Source organism: Chelon labrosus (genome assembly GCF_963514085.1).
Source record: "Chelon labrosus genome assembly, chromosome: 10".
NCBI classification, from domain to species: domain Eukaryota; kingdom Metazoa; phylum Chordata; class Actinopteri; order Mugiliformes; family Mugilidae; genus Chelon; species Chelon labrosus.
In genome coordinates, this window is record NC_140360.1 from 21,914,601 (window position 1) to 21,927,746 (window position 13,146).

The 13,146-nt window shown below is 44.1% G+C and overlaps 1 protein-coding gene across 4 annotated transcripts in view; it reads right to left on the bottom strand.

The window, feature by feature from the left end:
* Positions 1 to 13,146, bottom strand: part of hspg2 (heparan sulfate proteoglycan 2) — an 88,690-nt gene that overhangs the window by 38,148 nt on the left and 37,396 nt on the right. For all 4 annotated transcript variants that reach the window (XM_084553391.1, XM_084553389.1, XM_084553390.1 and 1 more), the window contains exons 4-29: positions 11,165 to 11,274; positions 10,916 to 10,974; positions 10,448 to 10,620; positions 9,249 to 9,374; positions 8,898 to 9,089; positions 8,697 to 8,816; positions 8,238 to 8,369; positions 7,708 to 7,852; positions 6,996 to 7,153; positions 6,740 to 6,880; positions 6,459 to 6,622; positions 6,200 to 6,379; positions 5,850 to 6,046; positions 5,357 to 5,504; positions 4,537 to 4,664; positions 4,216 to 4,302; positions 3,921 to 3,979; positions 3,561 to 3,631; positions 3,243 to 3,383; positions 2,871 to 3,044; positions 2,395 to 2,574; positions 2,197 to 2,315; positions 1,982 to 2,093; positions 1,240 to 1,353; positions 922 to 1,049; positions 731 to 817 (exon numbers count right to left, since the gene is read on the bottom strand). In XM_084553391.1, the coding sequence (XP_084409517.1) occupies positions 731 to 817; positions 922 to 1,049; positions 1,240 to 1,353; positions 1,982 to 2,093; positions 2,197 to 2,315; positions 2,395 to 2,574; positions 2,871 to 3,044; positions 3,243 to 3,383; positions 3,561 to 3,631; positions 3,921 to 3,979; positions 4,216 to 4,302; positions 4,537 to 4,664; positions 5,357 to 5,504; positions 5,850 to 6,046; positions 6,200 to 6,379; positions 6,459 to 6,622; positions 6,740 to 6,880; positions 6,996 to 7,153; positions 7,708 to 7,852; positions 8,238 to 8,369; positions 8,697 to 8,816; positions 8,898 to 9,089; positions 9,249 to 9,374; positions 10,448 to 10,620; positions 10,916 to 10,974; positions 11,165 to 11,274 (3,445 nt within the window). The remainder of the gene's footprint in view (positions 1 to 730; positions 818 to 921; positions 1,050 to 1,239; positions 1,354 to 1,981; positions 2,094 to 2,196; positions 2,316 to 2,394; positions 2,575 to 2,870; positions 3,045 to 3,242; positions 3,384 to 3,560; positions 3,632 to 3,920; positions 3,980 to 4,215; positions 4,303 to 4,536; positions 4,665 to 5,356; positions 5,505 to 5,849; positions 6,047 to 6,199; positions 6,380 to 6,458; positions 6,623 to 6,739; positions 6,881 to 6,995; positions 7,154 to 7,707; positions 7,853 to 8,237; positions 8,370 to 8,696; positions 8,817 to 8,897; positions 9,090 to 9,248; positions 9,375 to 10,447; positions 10,621 to 10,915; positions 10,975 to 11,164; positions 11,275 to 13,146) is intronic.

Below are 13,146 nucleotides of genomic sequence, written 5' to 3' on the forward strand. Positions count from 1 at the left end.
AGTCATCTTTGCCGTCAGAGTGGCAAAGATTCATCAGCCAGACAGGAGTCTTCATAAATGCCTCATCTACATTTATGACCCAGAAAAAATTTGGTCTGTGCACAGACAGAAATTACACAAGCCAACACCTCAACATTTCACTACCAGAAAAGCACAAAGCTGAAGCAGAGAGCAACTTTTAAAAAAGGTTTTTGGGGGGTAAAGCAAAGGACAGAAGAAAGCAACCTAAAGGTTTCCTCAAAACATACAGTTACTTCTCCCTTGGCAAATTTCTTTTCCACAAACAATGACATCTGAGCAATGACATTCTCAATACCACCAGCCGCCCCTAATCCAAAAACAAAGACACATTATTCTGCCACCGCAGAAATAGCATTTCACCGTGCTAATCAATAAATACACAAGGACAATACTATCCACCAACAGATAACAAAAAAAGCAAAACTAAATATACATAGGTACATTAGAGATTGGGTTGCATTGTTTTGCATCTCCCATCCCACCTCTGATACCACTCAGTCACAACTGCTGTGAAAACCAAGAGAAATGCGAACCACAGACATGCTTATATCCCATTCCTGTGAATGAAACCATATGGTACTACTGCCAGCCCCTGCTAACCTTGCTGCCGGCCAGCCAGGTAACCCCAAAAACTGAGCAGTGTCCAGATGACCCTGAGAAGAAGAGAGAGAGGGAAAAGAAAGGCAAAAAGAGAAGGAAAGCGGAGTACCTTTCACATCGTCTGCCAGTGAATCCAGGGGGACAGTTGTTACAGGTTGGCTGGCCATCAGAACCCAGCTGACATGTCGAGGAGAATCTGCGCAAAAAAACCCCATTACTTTCTTGATGTAACATTAAACTGATCTGTTTAATAGTGATCAAATGAAAATCTAATTAAAAACTTTAGATATTTGTACTTACTGGTTGCTGGAAGTAGTTCCAGGACAGGGGCAGGGCTGACAGGCCTGAGCACCACCAGTCAAAGGGTTTCCATAGTAACCAGCCTGACAGCGCTCACATCTTGGCCCGGCAGTGTTATGAAGACATTGCTTCAGGTCAGGAAACAAACACAGAAAAAAGAGGAGGTGAGATCCATGGAACAGTAGCAGCTCCATTACAGTACTCGTGTTTCCACATGTTGGGACTGCACAAGAAAACACCGGCTCGTTCCGCTGCAGAGATCAAAGTATTTTCGACATAGATCTGAGAGAGCGAGAGGGAGAGTGGAATAGAACCTACCAGACACCTGCCAGTCTCTGGGTCACAGCTGCTGGCATGGCCATTACAGTCGCACCTTTCACAAGTGCCCAGGTAAAGGCCTGAGCTGGTCCTCGTGTAACCTTCATCACATTCCTGTAACGGCATGCAAAAACACCTCAGGTGAGAGGCAAGTGATGACAAAGACGAATATGTCTTTGTTCCACTGCAGCAGACAGACAGCAATTATCAGAGACTCTAATGGAAAAAGTTAGAGACCATTCTTAACAAGCTTAGGCACATCAGTGATTGCCTTTCTTCCTTTCTTTGTTAGTAAAGTAGAAATTTAAGTTCTTTAATTAAACTGGAAAAAGCTTTTCAACAGGATCTGAGTTACTGAGTTAGCTCAGTTGTCATGGAGATAGCAATCACTGTCAGCTAATGAAGACAGTGAGATGCATATTAAAGCTAAACATTGTAAGTGGGTATTAAGTCTGGGAGTGCAGCTATTTTGAATGTTAAATCAAAAAAGACATTCTCCAGCTCCAGCTCCCCCAGTTTGACGACTTAGAGCTCTAATTCATGTCGCTGTAAATGACGTCTCTTCAGGGTTCGGATGGATAAGAACAAATATAACATTTGAAGAATGATTTACACTTCAGCCATTCAGTGATTGACCCATTAAATAATAAATTGGTAAAATGACTGAAAAATGAATAGATTATTAGCATAATTGTTAGTTGCAGCTGTAAAGTTAATCTAAACTACTCCTCTGCATGTGTACCTGGCAAGACGGCCCCCTGTATCCCTGGGGGCAGGCGCACTCTTCCACCTCCACAGCACGTTCATCACCAGTTGAGTGAGGAACCGCAACGTCCATTTTGATATCTGAGATACTATTTCACACAAAAAAAAGACACATCCACTTATTGCCTCAATTATTCTCTTGGTTTCATTTTGAGGTATTTCAATGAGCTGCACACCATTCTCCCATCATACCTGCTCTCAGCCATGTTGTCTGCATACGAGGCCCTGATCATGAAGACAGTAACGTCAGCCAGGGCCATCAGCAGGTGTTCACGCGTAACCGGCTGCCTGTCAGCACGACGCCACGCAGACTACAAGGCAGAGGAAAGGGAAACGTAAATTTCCAATCGTAGTCTGAGATTAGCTAATAGATGCTCCAAAGAAACAAACCTCTCTGAAGGTCACTGTCATAGTTTGCGGGACACGTGGAAGGGGCTTAATCTGTGAGTGGTGTTCCAGGAAGATCCCATTGCCTTGGAGAACAACGTCCGGCTGACCGTCAATCACCAGTGAGCGCTGATATGGTTCAAAGCGCACTGTGTAGTGGAGCTCCCCGCCATAGGCCGTCACCTGGTAGCAACATGGTGAAAAGCTTATCTCAACATAACTGGTTAGTGGAAAGGTATTTCACCCCTATAACAATGTGGGGGGAGTCACAAGATACCCATGTTGCGTTTGACTGTGAATTCAAGCAAACGCTTCAAAGGAGGCTGGCTGTGTAGATAAGTGCTGCCTTTTTTCTTGGCAACATGTAGAGGCACGACTGAGTGGGGCAGAAAGGCAGGAAAATGGAGCTCAACTAACAGCTGAATGTTTTTTTTCCCTCTTCCCCAACATCAGCCTGATCATTGTTGATTTCCTCTCACCTTATCTCCTTTGAAGCTCTCAGGCAAGCTCCAGTAGAAGATGTCGTTGGTGGCACTTGTGAGGGGGCCGTAGAAAACTTCTGAGGCGCCCCTCTGGGAGATGCCTTCAGAGATAGTTTTGGTGTTGGCGCTGTTGGTGAGGGAGAAGAGCTGCCCGTTGACTCCTCCTCGCACCTGAGGAACACAACCATTTTATCTGAGATGTGAAATGACGTTTACATGCGCACTCACTTCTGCACATTGCACACAGTATCTCATCATCGAGCACCTGATACAGCTGCTGATACAGCATTACAAAACAAACACTGAGTCAAACCTTGATACCAAAAAATGGTCACTCGTGCTTTCAACATTCATGACCCAGCACCCCACCTGTTCTCTATTCCAAGTGGAACTGGCACATTGTTTGGTGACGCCCATGCAGAAACATTGTAGACAGCCTTCAGGGTTGGCTTCTGATAGGTGGAAGAACCCGGGCTTGCACTCGTTACACACAGCGCCTGCCACGTTGTTCTGCAACATACACATACACAAACACATGCACATATGTAATCCATCTGCTTGTCAAGAGCACCATTCCGATATAAATAAGAATGACAGCAGAAAAACATGTCAGCCCATAAACCAAAATTGTGGACTGCAGATTTGTAACAATCACTGCTATGGCAGTTAACCACACTGCGTCCATACCTTGCAGCTGCATGGCCTGCTGGTGGAGCTGATAGTTCCTCTGCTATCACACTTTGAGGGTACTACAGTTTCTGCGGAAAGAGCAGTTCAAATAAGATGACATATGGGGAGGAAAGAGCACTTGGGAGTGTTTCAGCCACTCTGCATACCTGAGCCATGACCACATACTACAGCCTGCTAAGCCACTAGGGGAAAACCTGATGGCAATGATTACACAAGGTTAAGACCTCCCCATGGTCATATCCCTGGATGATATGAAGAGAGCGACAGGTACAACAATCCTCAAGCAGCTTCTGTAGATTTCATGCCTGTGACTGAGAATTTAAAAAATGTAAGAGCAACTGCTGAACATATACTCACGGTTCGGGATGCACTTTCCATTAGGCTGGAGGGGGTCACCTTGGTAACCAGGAGCACACCTGAAATCAAACAGAAGACCAAAAATTATGATTAACCTATTTACCATAAGCAATGCAATGAATCTTCTTTTATCAAATGTCGAGGTTTTTAAGTAATTAATGTCATCCCATAGAAAGACCACATTTATTGCTACTAACACTTCCAATAGATTCATCAGATTATTGTGTACCATTTTACTACAATCTTTGAACTACATACAGTTACAAGCTACAGTTAATTTTGACGGCTTCCTTACTTTTCACAGCGTCTTCCTGTGTAGCCGATCTGGCAGGCATCACATGTTGGCTGCTGGTCAATGTTCAGGAAGCAGGTGTCGGAGAATCTACAAAAGGGTCATAAATAAAATACAGCAGCAGTGTGTTAATGACTAGCATATTGAATGAGTGATGCAGTACTCAAATATCTGAATGAGCTCAGCTTTTAGGGATAAAAACAAAACAAAAACATTCTACAAAAGAGTTTGTAGAATGTGAGTTTATGTGTCTATGTACTATATGTTGCCCAGTTTGTACTGCAGATGTGTGTCTGTGTGGTCTGGTTGGGCTTGCCACCTTACCGACGTGAGGTCTCAGTGTACGGGCAGGGGCAGGGCTTGCAGTCATCGGGGCGACCTCGGCTTGGGTCGCCAAAGTAGCCGGGGCGACACTTGTCACACTGAGGGCCCTCTGTGTTGTGCTGACAGCTCTGTGGTGGGGTGAAACACACTGGTCATTCTCTCACCCAAAAATATCTCAAAATAGCTTACAATGAATAGTTTGACATTTTGGGCGGACAGTGAGCTCTCCGATATTTTAATGAGAAGAGTTTATTATTATAAATTCTATTCTTTATTAGCATAAAGAATAGATAAAGATTCTATTCTTTATTAGCATAAAGAATAGAATCAGTTAGCCTTTAAAGTATGCATTAAAATCAAATTTGAACTTTAACTCTGCATCGTCTACTGTATGTGCTAGTACCTTTCCCAACAATTACAAAGAAAGCCATTCAGTAGGCATTGAGAGTGTCCATTAGCCAAATAACAGCAGCATGTTTAACACAGCCTTAGCATGCTAATTTAGCCCCGCGGTTAGCTCCGCTCTCCACCGCATAGTAATCACCACATCAGCCCTGCCAGTGTCATTTTATTCTGGCGTCAATTCAAAGCGTTGATAATGTCGAATTCATACAACATACAAATAACGTTAAGAAACCATACGGTAGACTGACAGTATCTTATGAAAAATCACGTTAGCACACACTGACTTTTTGACTATCCAGTTTAGGTTTGTGTGTTGCATGTGTGTTGCATGTCACTGGTGGGCACATTTATGCGACATTTATTACATTTATTATTATTTTTCATAAGTAAATTCCCAATAAATTGGCATTTTTACCAGACAGTGTCCATTGATCGGATCGCACGCAGTGGCATGTCCATTGCAGTTACAACCAGCGCAGGTGCCAAGATAGGAGCCACCAGGAACACGCTCAAAGCCTGAGGAACACATCTCACAAGACAGGCCGGTATATCCAGGAGGACATCTGGGAATGATAAAAATGAGGGTTTTCATCCAGCTGTTTCAATAACAAGCAATGAGGAGACAAATTACAACATTCAATAGGGCTGACTAAAGCACAGCCAAAGTGCATTTGAATAGGATGCAATAAAAAATCCTGGCTAGAATCAAACCAGAGGCCTGGTCGCCAAAATTCTCAATTCATAACAATTTCAAAACCAGTAATTAATTTATCATATATTGTTAAGAAGGTCTCACTCAATATGCACTCCTGGGACACATCCCAACGGACTGCTTGGATCATGGACCACTTATTTACAGTTTGGAAGGAGATCCCAACTCTATTCCACAGTATTATGTGCTTTCTTACCTGCACTCCTCAACATCTTTCGCATGACCCCGAGTGCTGAACTCCACAGTGGTGGTATCCATGACAATGTCACTAAGAGCCACACTGACCATGTGGTTGTCGTAGATGGTGCGGATACTGATGCTGTCCAGGTTGGCCAGGGTCATCATCAACTCGTCTCGGCTCACTTGGCGGCCATTGGAGTGCTGCCAGTTGTCCTAACACAAAATTGAGCAGGTTTATTGATATGCTTTATGCACAAGTATTGAACTCAAGTTGATTATTGATGAACAGATCTTGCCTTATAAGAATCATTTGGTCAAACAAGTTTTCTTTTTATATCACGCAGTTTCTCTAAACTAGAGCCTTACTTCGGTGAATTTGATCTCTTTCTGGTTGACCACACTGGCAGGAATGCGGTTGCCCCTGCGGTACACAAGCCTGCGTCCATTTCCAACCAGAATCACATCTGGCTTGTCCAAAGGCTCAGAGAGACCACGGGCCAGTGTGTACCGCACCTTGAATTTCAGGGATCCTCCGTAGGAATCAATCTAAAAATGGATGGAGTGATTTTAACAGCTGTGAGCATAAGTTAATTAAAATAAAGCCTGTAAATGATTTTCTCTTTACTTTGTTGCCAAGGAATTGGCGAGGCAAAGTCCAGAAAGAGTCAAGGTTGAGGAAACGACGGGAAAGGTCCACCAGCTGGAACTCTTCCATCTCAGGGTTAACAAGAATTTGAGTGGAGGAGAGAGGAGGAGTGCCTGGCCTGGAGGGGTAGGTGACATTTACTCCTGGAAGAGAAAATAATAGATGAACTAACCAATTCATCTGTAAATCTTAGCGCCACAAAAACGTCAACAGGTTCTTCGGTTCACAACGCTATCTTAGCTGTCTATCTATTTCCGTGCCTTTGAAGTTTTCTTCCTCGGTGAAACGCAGGCTGATCTGGTTGCGGTAGCGCCCAGTCCCCTTGCAGTTCTTGGTGATTCCAGCACAGAAGCAGGACATACAGCGGCCATTCACACTGAAGTGGCCATCAGGACAGTTGCCTGCAGAGAACAAGAGAAGATGCAGGACATAATTTAGTTAACTAATTTATTACTGTGACAAGAATTCATAAATGGTTTGTTTTCTCACTGTGGCCTTTGAGCTAAGTGTCAGTACCTGGGTTTGGATTGGATGTGAGAGTTAACACTCCGTCTGGGATACCAAACACCAGGCCTTTAGCATTGATGGCCTCGCAGGTGTACGCCCCCTGATCTGCCTCCTTCACGTCACGGATGGTTAGGGTGCCACGGCCATTCTCGTTGGTCATGGAGATCCTGGGAACAAATAAATAAAGTACTGATGACTGTCCTAACAACTATAAACACACACATATACCACAATAGTAAAAGGCTTTCATTCTGATTCTCACTGCAGAAAATAAAAATTGCTAAATATCTGCTGAAACTGACAAATCACACACGAGGCAGGCTACACCCCAAATGAACATTCTCTAACCGCAACTTCTCGAGTCAGAGCACATGCCAGATATCTCGGTAATTAACATCACAGGTTTAAATACTCTGAGTCAGCAGTGTAATCCTGATCTGGGGAGGCTGTCTACAGTTATTTTGCGGTCTCCCGTGACACTTAACATCATTTTCAAATCTTCACAGTCTGTTATGGTTTAGTTACGCAAAACTGTATTTAAAACAGTTCAGCAAAACAGTAATCAATGAAGTCAGTCCTATAGGTAATAAAAATCATTTGGGCCGTATTTTCCATAAACTGAGAATAATCTGATATGCCATCGTTATGAGTTGGATTACTAACATAGTTTAAGCTGCATGATTCAAAATTAGAGAGGTGGAGAATTTCTCATTGAACCCACCTGTTGCTCGCTGGAATGTGTCCCCAGTTGAGTCTCCAGGTGATGATGGGCGTTGGCACTCCGACAGCTTGGCAGGTGAATGTCACTGTGGCCCCACGTGCCGCCTCAATGGACTCCTCTGGTGGGCTTGTTACAGAAGGAGGGGCTGCAAAGTACCAAGAAGACAGTTTTAAGCCCATAGAACGCAGAGGCTCAAAAAGGCTGGCATGTGACTGGAATTCCGTGATCCAGTGAAGCTCATAAAGGCCTGAAAGTCAGAGGAAGCATAACTCTCCGCTATGGACGGACAATTTCCTTTCAAATGTCAGGAATGAACGGCTCACAAAAAGCCCTGTGTCTCAGCCGACACGTGTGAAATGAGCTTGGGGAAGAGCGCGTTAGTCGCAGTGTGCAAAGGAGGGAATCTAAAGAGGAGAGCCATGCAAGCCAAGTGCAAAAAAATAAGAAAGAAAAAGTGAATTGTGCATGAGACAGAAAGGAAGGTTTTTGAAGAGCAGAGAGCTGCAGACAGCTGTGCGTGTGACACTTACTGCAGCCGTACTCGTCGGAGCGGTCAGGGCAGTCTGGCTCTTCATCACACTGGTAACTGGCCGGGATGCAGGTGCGATCATTCAGGCATTCAAACTGCTCAGGAGCACACCTGTCACCAGGACCCTTGGTGGCTGTAGTGGCGACAAGATGGAGATTTACAGCCATCAAGTGTAAACAGAAGCTTCAAATGTGGGTCAGAAAATCTAAGGCTATAGCTGAAAAACAAAACTAAAATAAATCTTTCTTATTTGTTTTCTTTTTGCCAAAAAGAACATTTGTACATTTAATATGACGATGAAAACAGAAGCCAGTCAGTTTAACTCAGCATAAAGAATTAAAACTGCCAAACACACCAAGCATGGATCTGTCTGCCTACTAACAAGTCTAAATCTCACTCATTAACACGCTCGTCTGTTTAATCTACTCTTTATTGACTCAGAAAGGAAATGGAGACTTACGGCAGTCTGTTTCATCCGAGTTATCCTCGCAATCATTGTCCCCATCACAACGCCACAGCTTGAGGGCACAGCGACCATTTTTACACTTGAACTCGTTGGGTTCACAGGGAGACGGAGTACCTGGAAAATCAATAAGAGGATGATGAGGGCGAACGTTGCTGTCAGACAGAATGCACGTGCACAACGGGGCGTATTACTCACCGCATCTGAACTCGTCGCTTCCATCCGAGCAGTCCCTCTCTCCATCACAGACATAATCCCGAGGGATACACTCTCCGCTCTGGCACGTGGCTTGGTCTGCTCTGCAAGGTCCAGGTGGGCCCGGTGGACGAAGGGGCTTCTTGGAGGTGATGGTTGTGGAGACAGTGGTTGTGGAAGCTGGAGTGATGGGAGCTTTTTTGGTGCAAAACAAACCTTTGATCAAACTTAGCAAATGTACAACACTTTCATGCTGGCACCGTAAGAAAATGTGTCGCAAAACAACCAGTCGGTATTCCAAGCTATAGCAGACCATGTTGCAATCTGTCAGCCGGTTAAACTGAAGCCACTCACCACAATTGAGTTCATCACTCATGTCTCTGCAGTCTGGTCGGTTGTCACACAGGTATTCCATCAGGATACATGTGCCGTCACCACACTTGTGCTCATCTGCCATGCAGGGTCTTATATTGGGGGGTACTATGAGAGATGCAAAGGGGATGAAGTTGAAGCGTCAAATACATGCAAGCCAAGGCTACAGTACAGCCAATACACTCTCTTAATGCCCTATCGGAGCACAAGTAACACAGACTGGCATTAAAAAACACCACATCCTGTCCCTGGCTACAGTAAAAACAGCTCAGACGTGTTGTAATAATTGCCACTGGTGGAGTGCTTTGAGATACTTAAGAAGACTTTTAAGAAAATGAAATAAATAATATTTTCTTTTTGCAAGTGCTTAATTTAAGATAACCTGGCAGACAGGCAAGACGTGTAGACTGGACACACCAGCTGAAAACACAGATTAGACCAGACAAACAGATACAGACTAACTTAGAAAGACAAGATAGAAGTGGACAGACTACACAAGTCCCACACAACTGTACACAATGGACAAACTGGAAAGCTCACACAACATACTTGATACGACTACGCAAGAGCGCACAGACACACACACACCGTACATGGACAAACAGCAAGTCTACAGAGACAGGTTAATGGGAACCCTTATCCCATGAGTAAACACACAAAGGTACCACTACATTTTACCAGTTGCTATGCCTGTGTGGGGAGGCAGAAATCAAAAGCTGGCTTACATCGCAGTGAACAGCTTCATTCCTGATCACACTCATGCCATGCGAAGGTCCTTTGTATTCACGGTGCACAGCTGAACTTGATGGGCCACGTTCAGCAGTCTACTTTACACTGGTGTTTCCATGCAAAACATTCCTCAGACCAAATGACCATTGCTTGTCAAAGTAAAGGTCATCATAAACTTAAATCATAGAACAGCATGAAGAGGGAAATGCTCGACTGTTCTCTCTAAACGGGCTACGATCATCCTACGGTTTCTACAGCGCAGTCAGCTAAGTCACCGTGCAGCAGGCATGGCACAGTACAAACCTGGCTCTGCTATAGGTTCCACTGGAGGCAGAGGTTCAACTAGAAACCAGAGGGAAATGTTAAGGAAACTGCCTACCACTCCGGTGGACCTTAGTTTGCTGTAAACACACAGCAAATGCTTGTGTAACTGAGCCGTCTTGAGCTCTTACCTTGTCCGAGCCGTCTGAACTGAAAGCCCTGGACTGACGTGACGTACGAAGCAATGGCTCCCTCCTTCACCACGCCGTACAGCACGCTGCGGATCTGTTCATCGTTGGTGTTGTCTTCAGATCCCACATCCAACTCCACAAATACATCAACGCCGTCATCTCTTATCATTTTTCTGAAAAGAACAAGAAAGGCCTGGTGAGACTGCAAGCTGTGTGGTGTGTACTGCAGAGGCTTAAACAGGAAGGCTCTTTAGAGATAAGGCTTCTCTTTGGATGGCCCCTTAGAGGAATTGCTAATTGCTGATGTATTACTGACTCCAGGCATAAACTACTGGCCTTGTGTGGTTTGGAAAAGGGGAAAGAAATACCACCTGGCCAGAGTAAGAAATGCAGGAAGCGGCAGCACACATCTGCAGGATATCTACTTTAGGTGTCACAAAGAATGATTTAAAGGATTTGTGTTCTTACTTAATGATGACCACGCTGACTGTCTGGACACCTGGAATCTTGTAGTACTCTGACTCCAGCTAGGAGGGAAAGCAACATTCAGTTATGCTCAAATAAACAAGTCTGGGGCTTATTTTCAGACACAAGAGTCTCCTTATTTCAGCAAGGTCATAAATGACACGTCTGAACCATATAAGGTACTAACAGTCTTAGCATACTGTACATGACTTATGTTCAGAAGAGTTTGTAACCGAGGAGAACAGCACATACCGTGTCCACCACTGCTTCAGAAACCTCATTAAAGGCTGGAGAGAAGATGTCCTCGAGTTCGGGCACATAGACCAGCGAGTTGGTGAAGTTGACGAGAGCTCTGTAGTAAACTGGAAACACAGAGAGGGGAGGAGAATCTGTCAGCTAAACCACACATTAATAGACAACGACCACAGGCTCATCATTAATGTCCAACTGTTGTCGGGTTTAGATATTATAAGCCGGATTCAACTCGCCAAATCCATTAAAGACGATGTGATATGGGATAATGTTTGGGAGGCATTTCCCTTAGGAAAGCCTTCGGTTAAATGTTTCAGAAAGTAAAAACTGGAAAGCATGACTGCGGCTGTAACGAGAACCACGTACAAATTATGGCGTCTATTTCCATATCTCAATTGTGGCCTGTGAAGCTCCACCACACAAACGCTGTAGCAAGAAGCACACGCTGACACAGCCGCTCTCTGCCTCCACATACTCAAATATAACCGTGGAATTACAATATCAAGGCACATCTCCCTATCTGTATGTGTCTTTCTGTCAGCCATGGACACGGAGACAAATGCCGACATACTCAAATAGTGACGGACAGACGCCGATAAAGCCCCTTTGTTGCAGAGTTCACTGTAGGCGACCGAATCTGAGCAAACATTCAGATACACAGTACGTGGAATATTGGCCAATACATTGAGGCCACAAGTTTGCACCAGATCTCTGATGATATCACACAGTTGGAAGGTGAGTGGGAATTTGAGTCAGCATCGCTACTGTGCCAGCAGCTGCAGAGGAAGGAGAAGAAGAAAATCGTTTGTGAATGACTCTAGCTGGCCTCCACATTCCCTCCACATGTACCAAGTCAAACACACATGAGGCAGGAAGACTGGGGAGCAGGGATTTTATCAATAGCCAACAGAGACTCTGTGTTAGTTGAGCTGATCATTAAAATAGCTTAGCTGAACATAACCGCCTTGTAGTGGACAAGTACAGTCCAGGTTAGCACTGATTTCAGATCTGTTTCAGAACTTTGCAGGCAGCTGTTTACATCTCAGCTAAAAGTACCCTTGAGTAAAGCACCAAACCCAGGAAACTGTTACACTGTGGTTTACCCTGCCTTCTGATCACGCTCAAAAAATGCAGAGTGAAACACGATAAAGTTTAATTTCTTTTTTAACAGTGACAATGGAATTCTTCTTAGCTTTCCCTCTTCTTCCCCGACATTGCGCTGCATACAAAAAAAACTCCACCCATCGGCTATACAAGTGGGTCAGATCAGGCCATAAAAAAAAGACTTTTATGCAATGTATCATGGTGTCATGATGATTTATTCAAATGCATTGGCAAGCTAGCAAGCCGTCACAAAAGTCACTGTGCTTTTTTACAATAACAGCATTCCCAATGCATGAACGCATGAAAAGTACCGCTACCATTTTTTGCATGCATCTTTTCACATATCAGTTTTAAAAATCAGCTGTTTCCATAGTTGTGCAGACTTTAGGTCACAATGATCACAATAACACAAAATTTCATAGAAGGATTTACTAAACTCTTTCTACTCCTGTTACAGATCAGGTTTTAAACATTCTCAAATTAAACAGACAAATTATTATAAATCCAATGTCACAGGCTTAGCCATGAAACTTAAAATAGTCCAGGCCCGCAGGGTGCCCAAATTCTCACACTACTGCCAACACTTTGTTAAGACAGGCCTGCCAGCCTCTGATTTCACAGTGGCAGTGTGGGTTTAGGGAGGAAGTCAATATTTGTACTGTTTCTTGCAGTGAGATGCTACTTGCCATGCCAAAAGCAACGAGCCATGTTCTAAGTAGGCATGTGCTGAGCTTTTAGTTACAAACATACATGCCCAAATATGTGCAAAAACAATAAATCTGCAGACACGCACTGTGCAGAAACTATAAAAACATTTATGTATATCATTTACCCAACCCTTTCCCTGCTCCTTAGATAATTACATATAACTAGACATG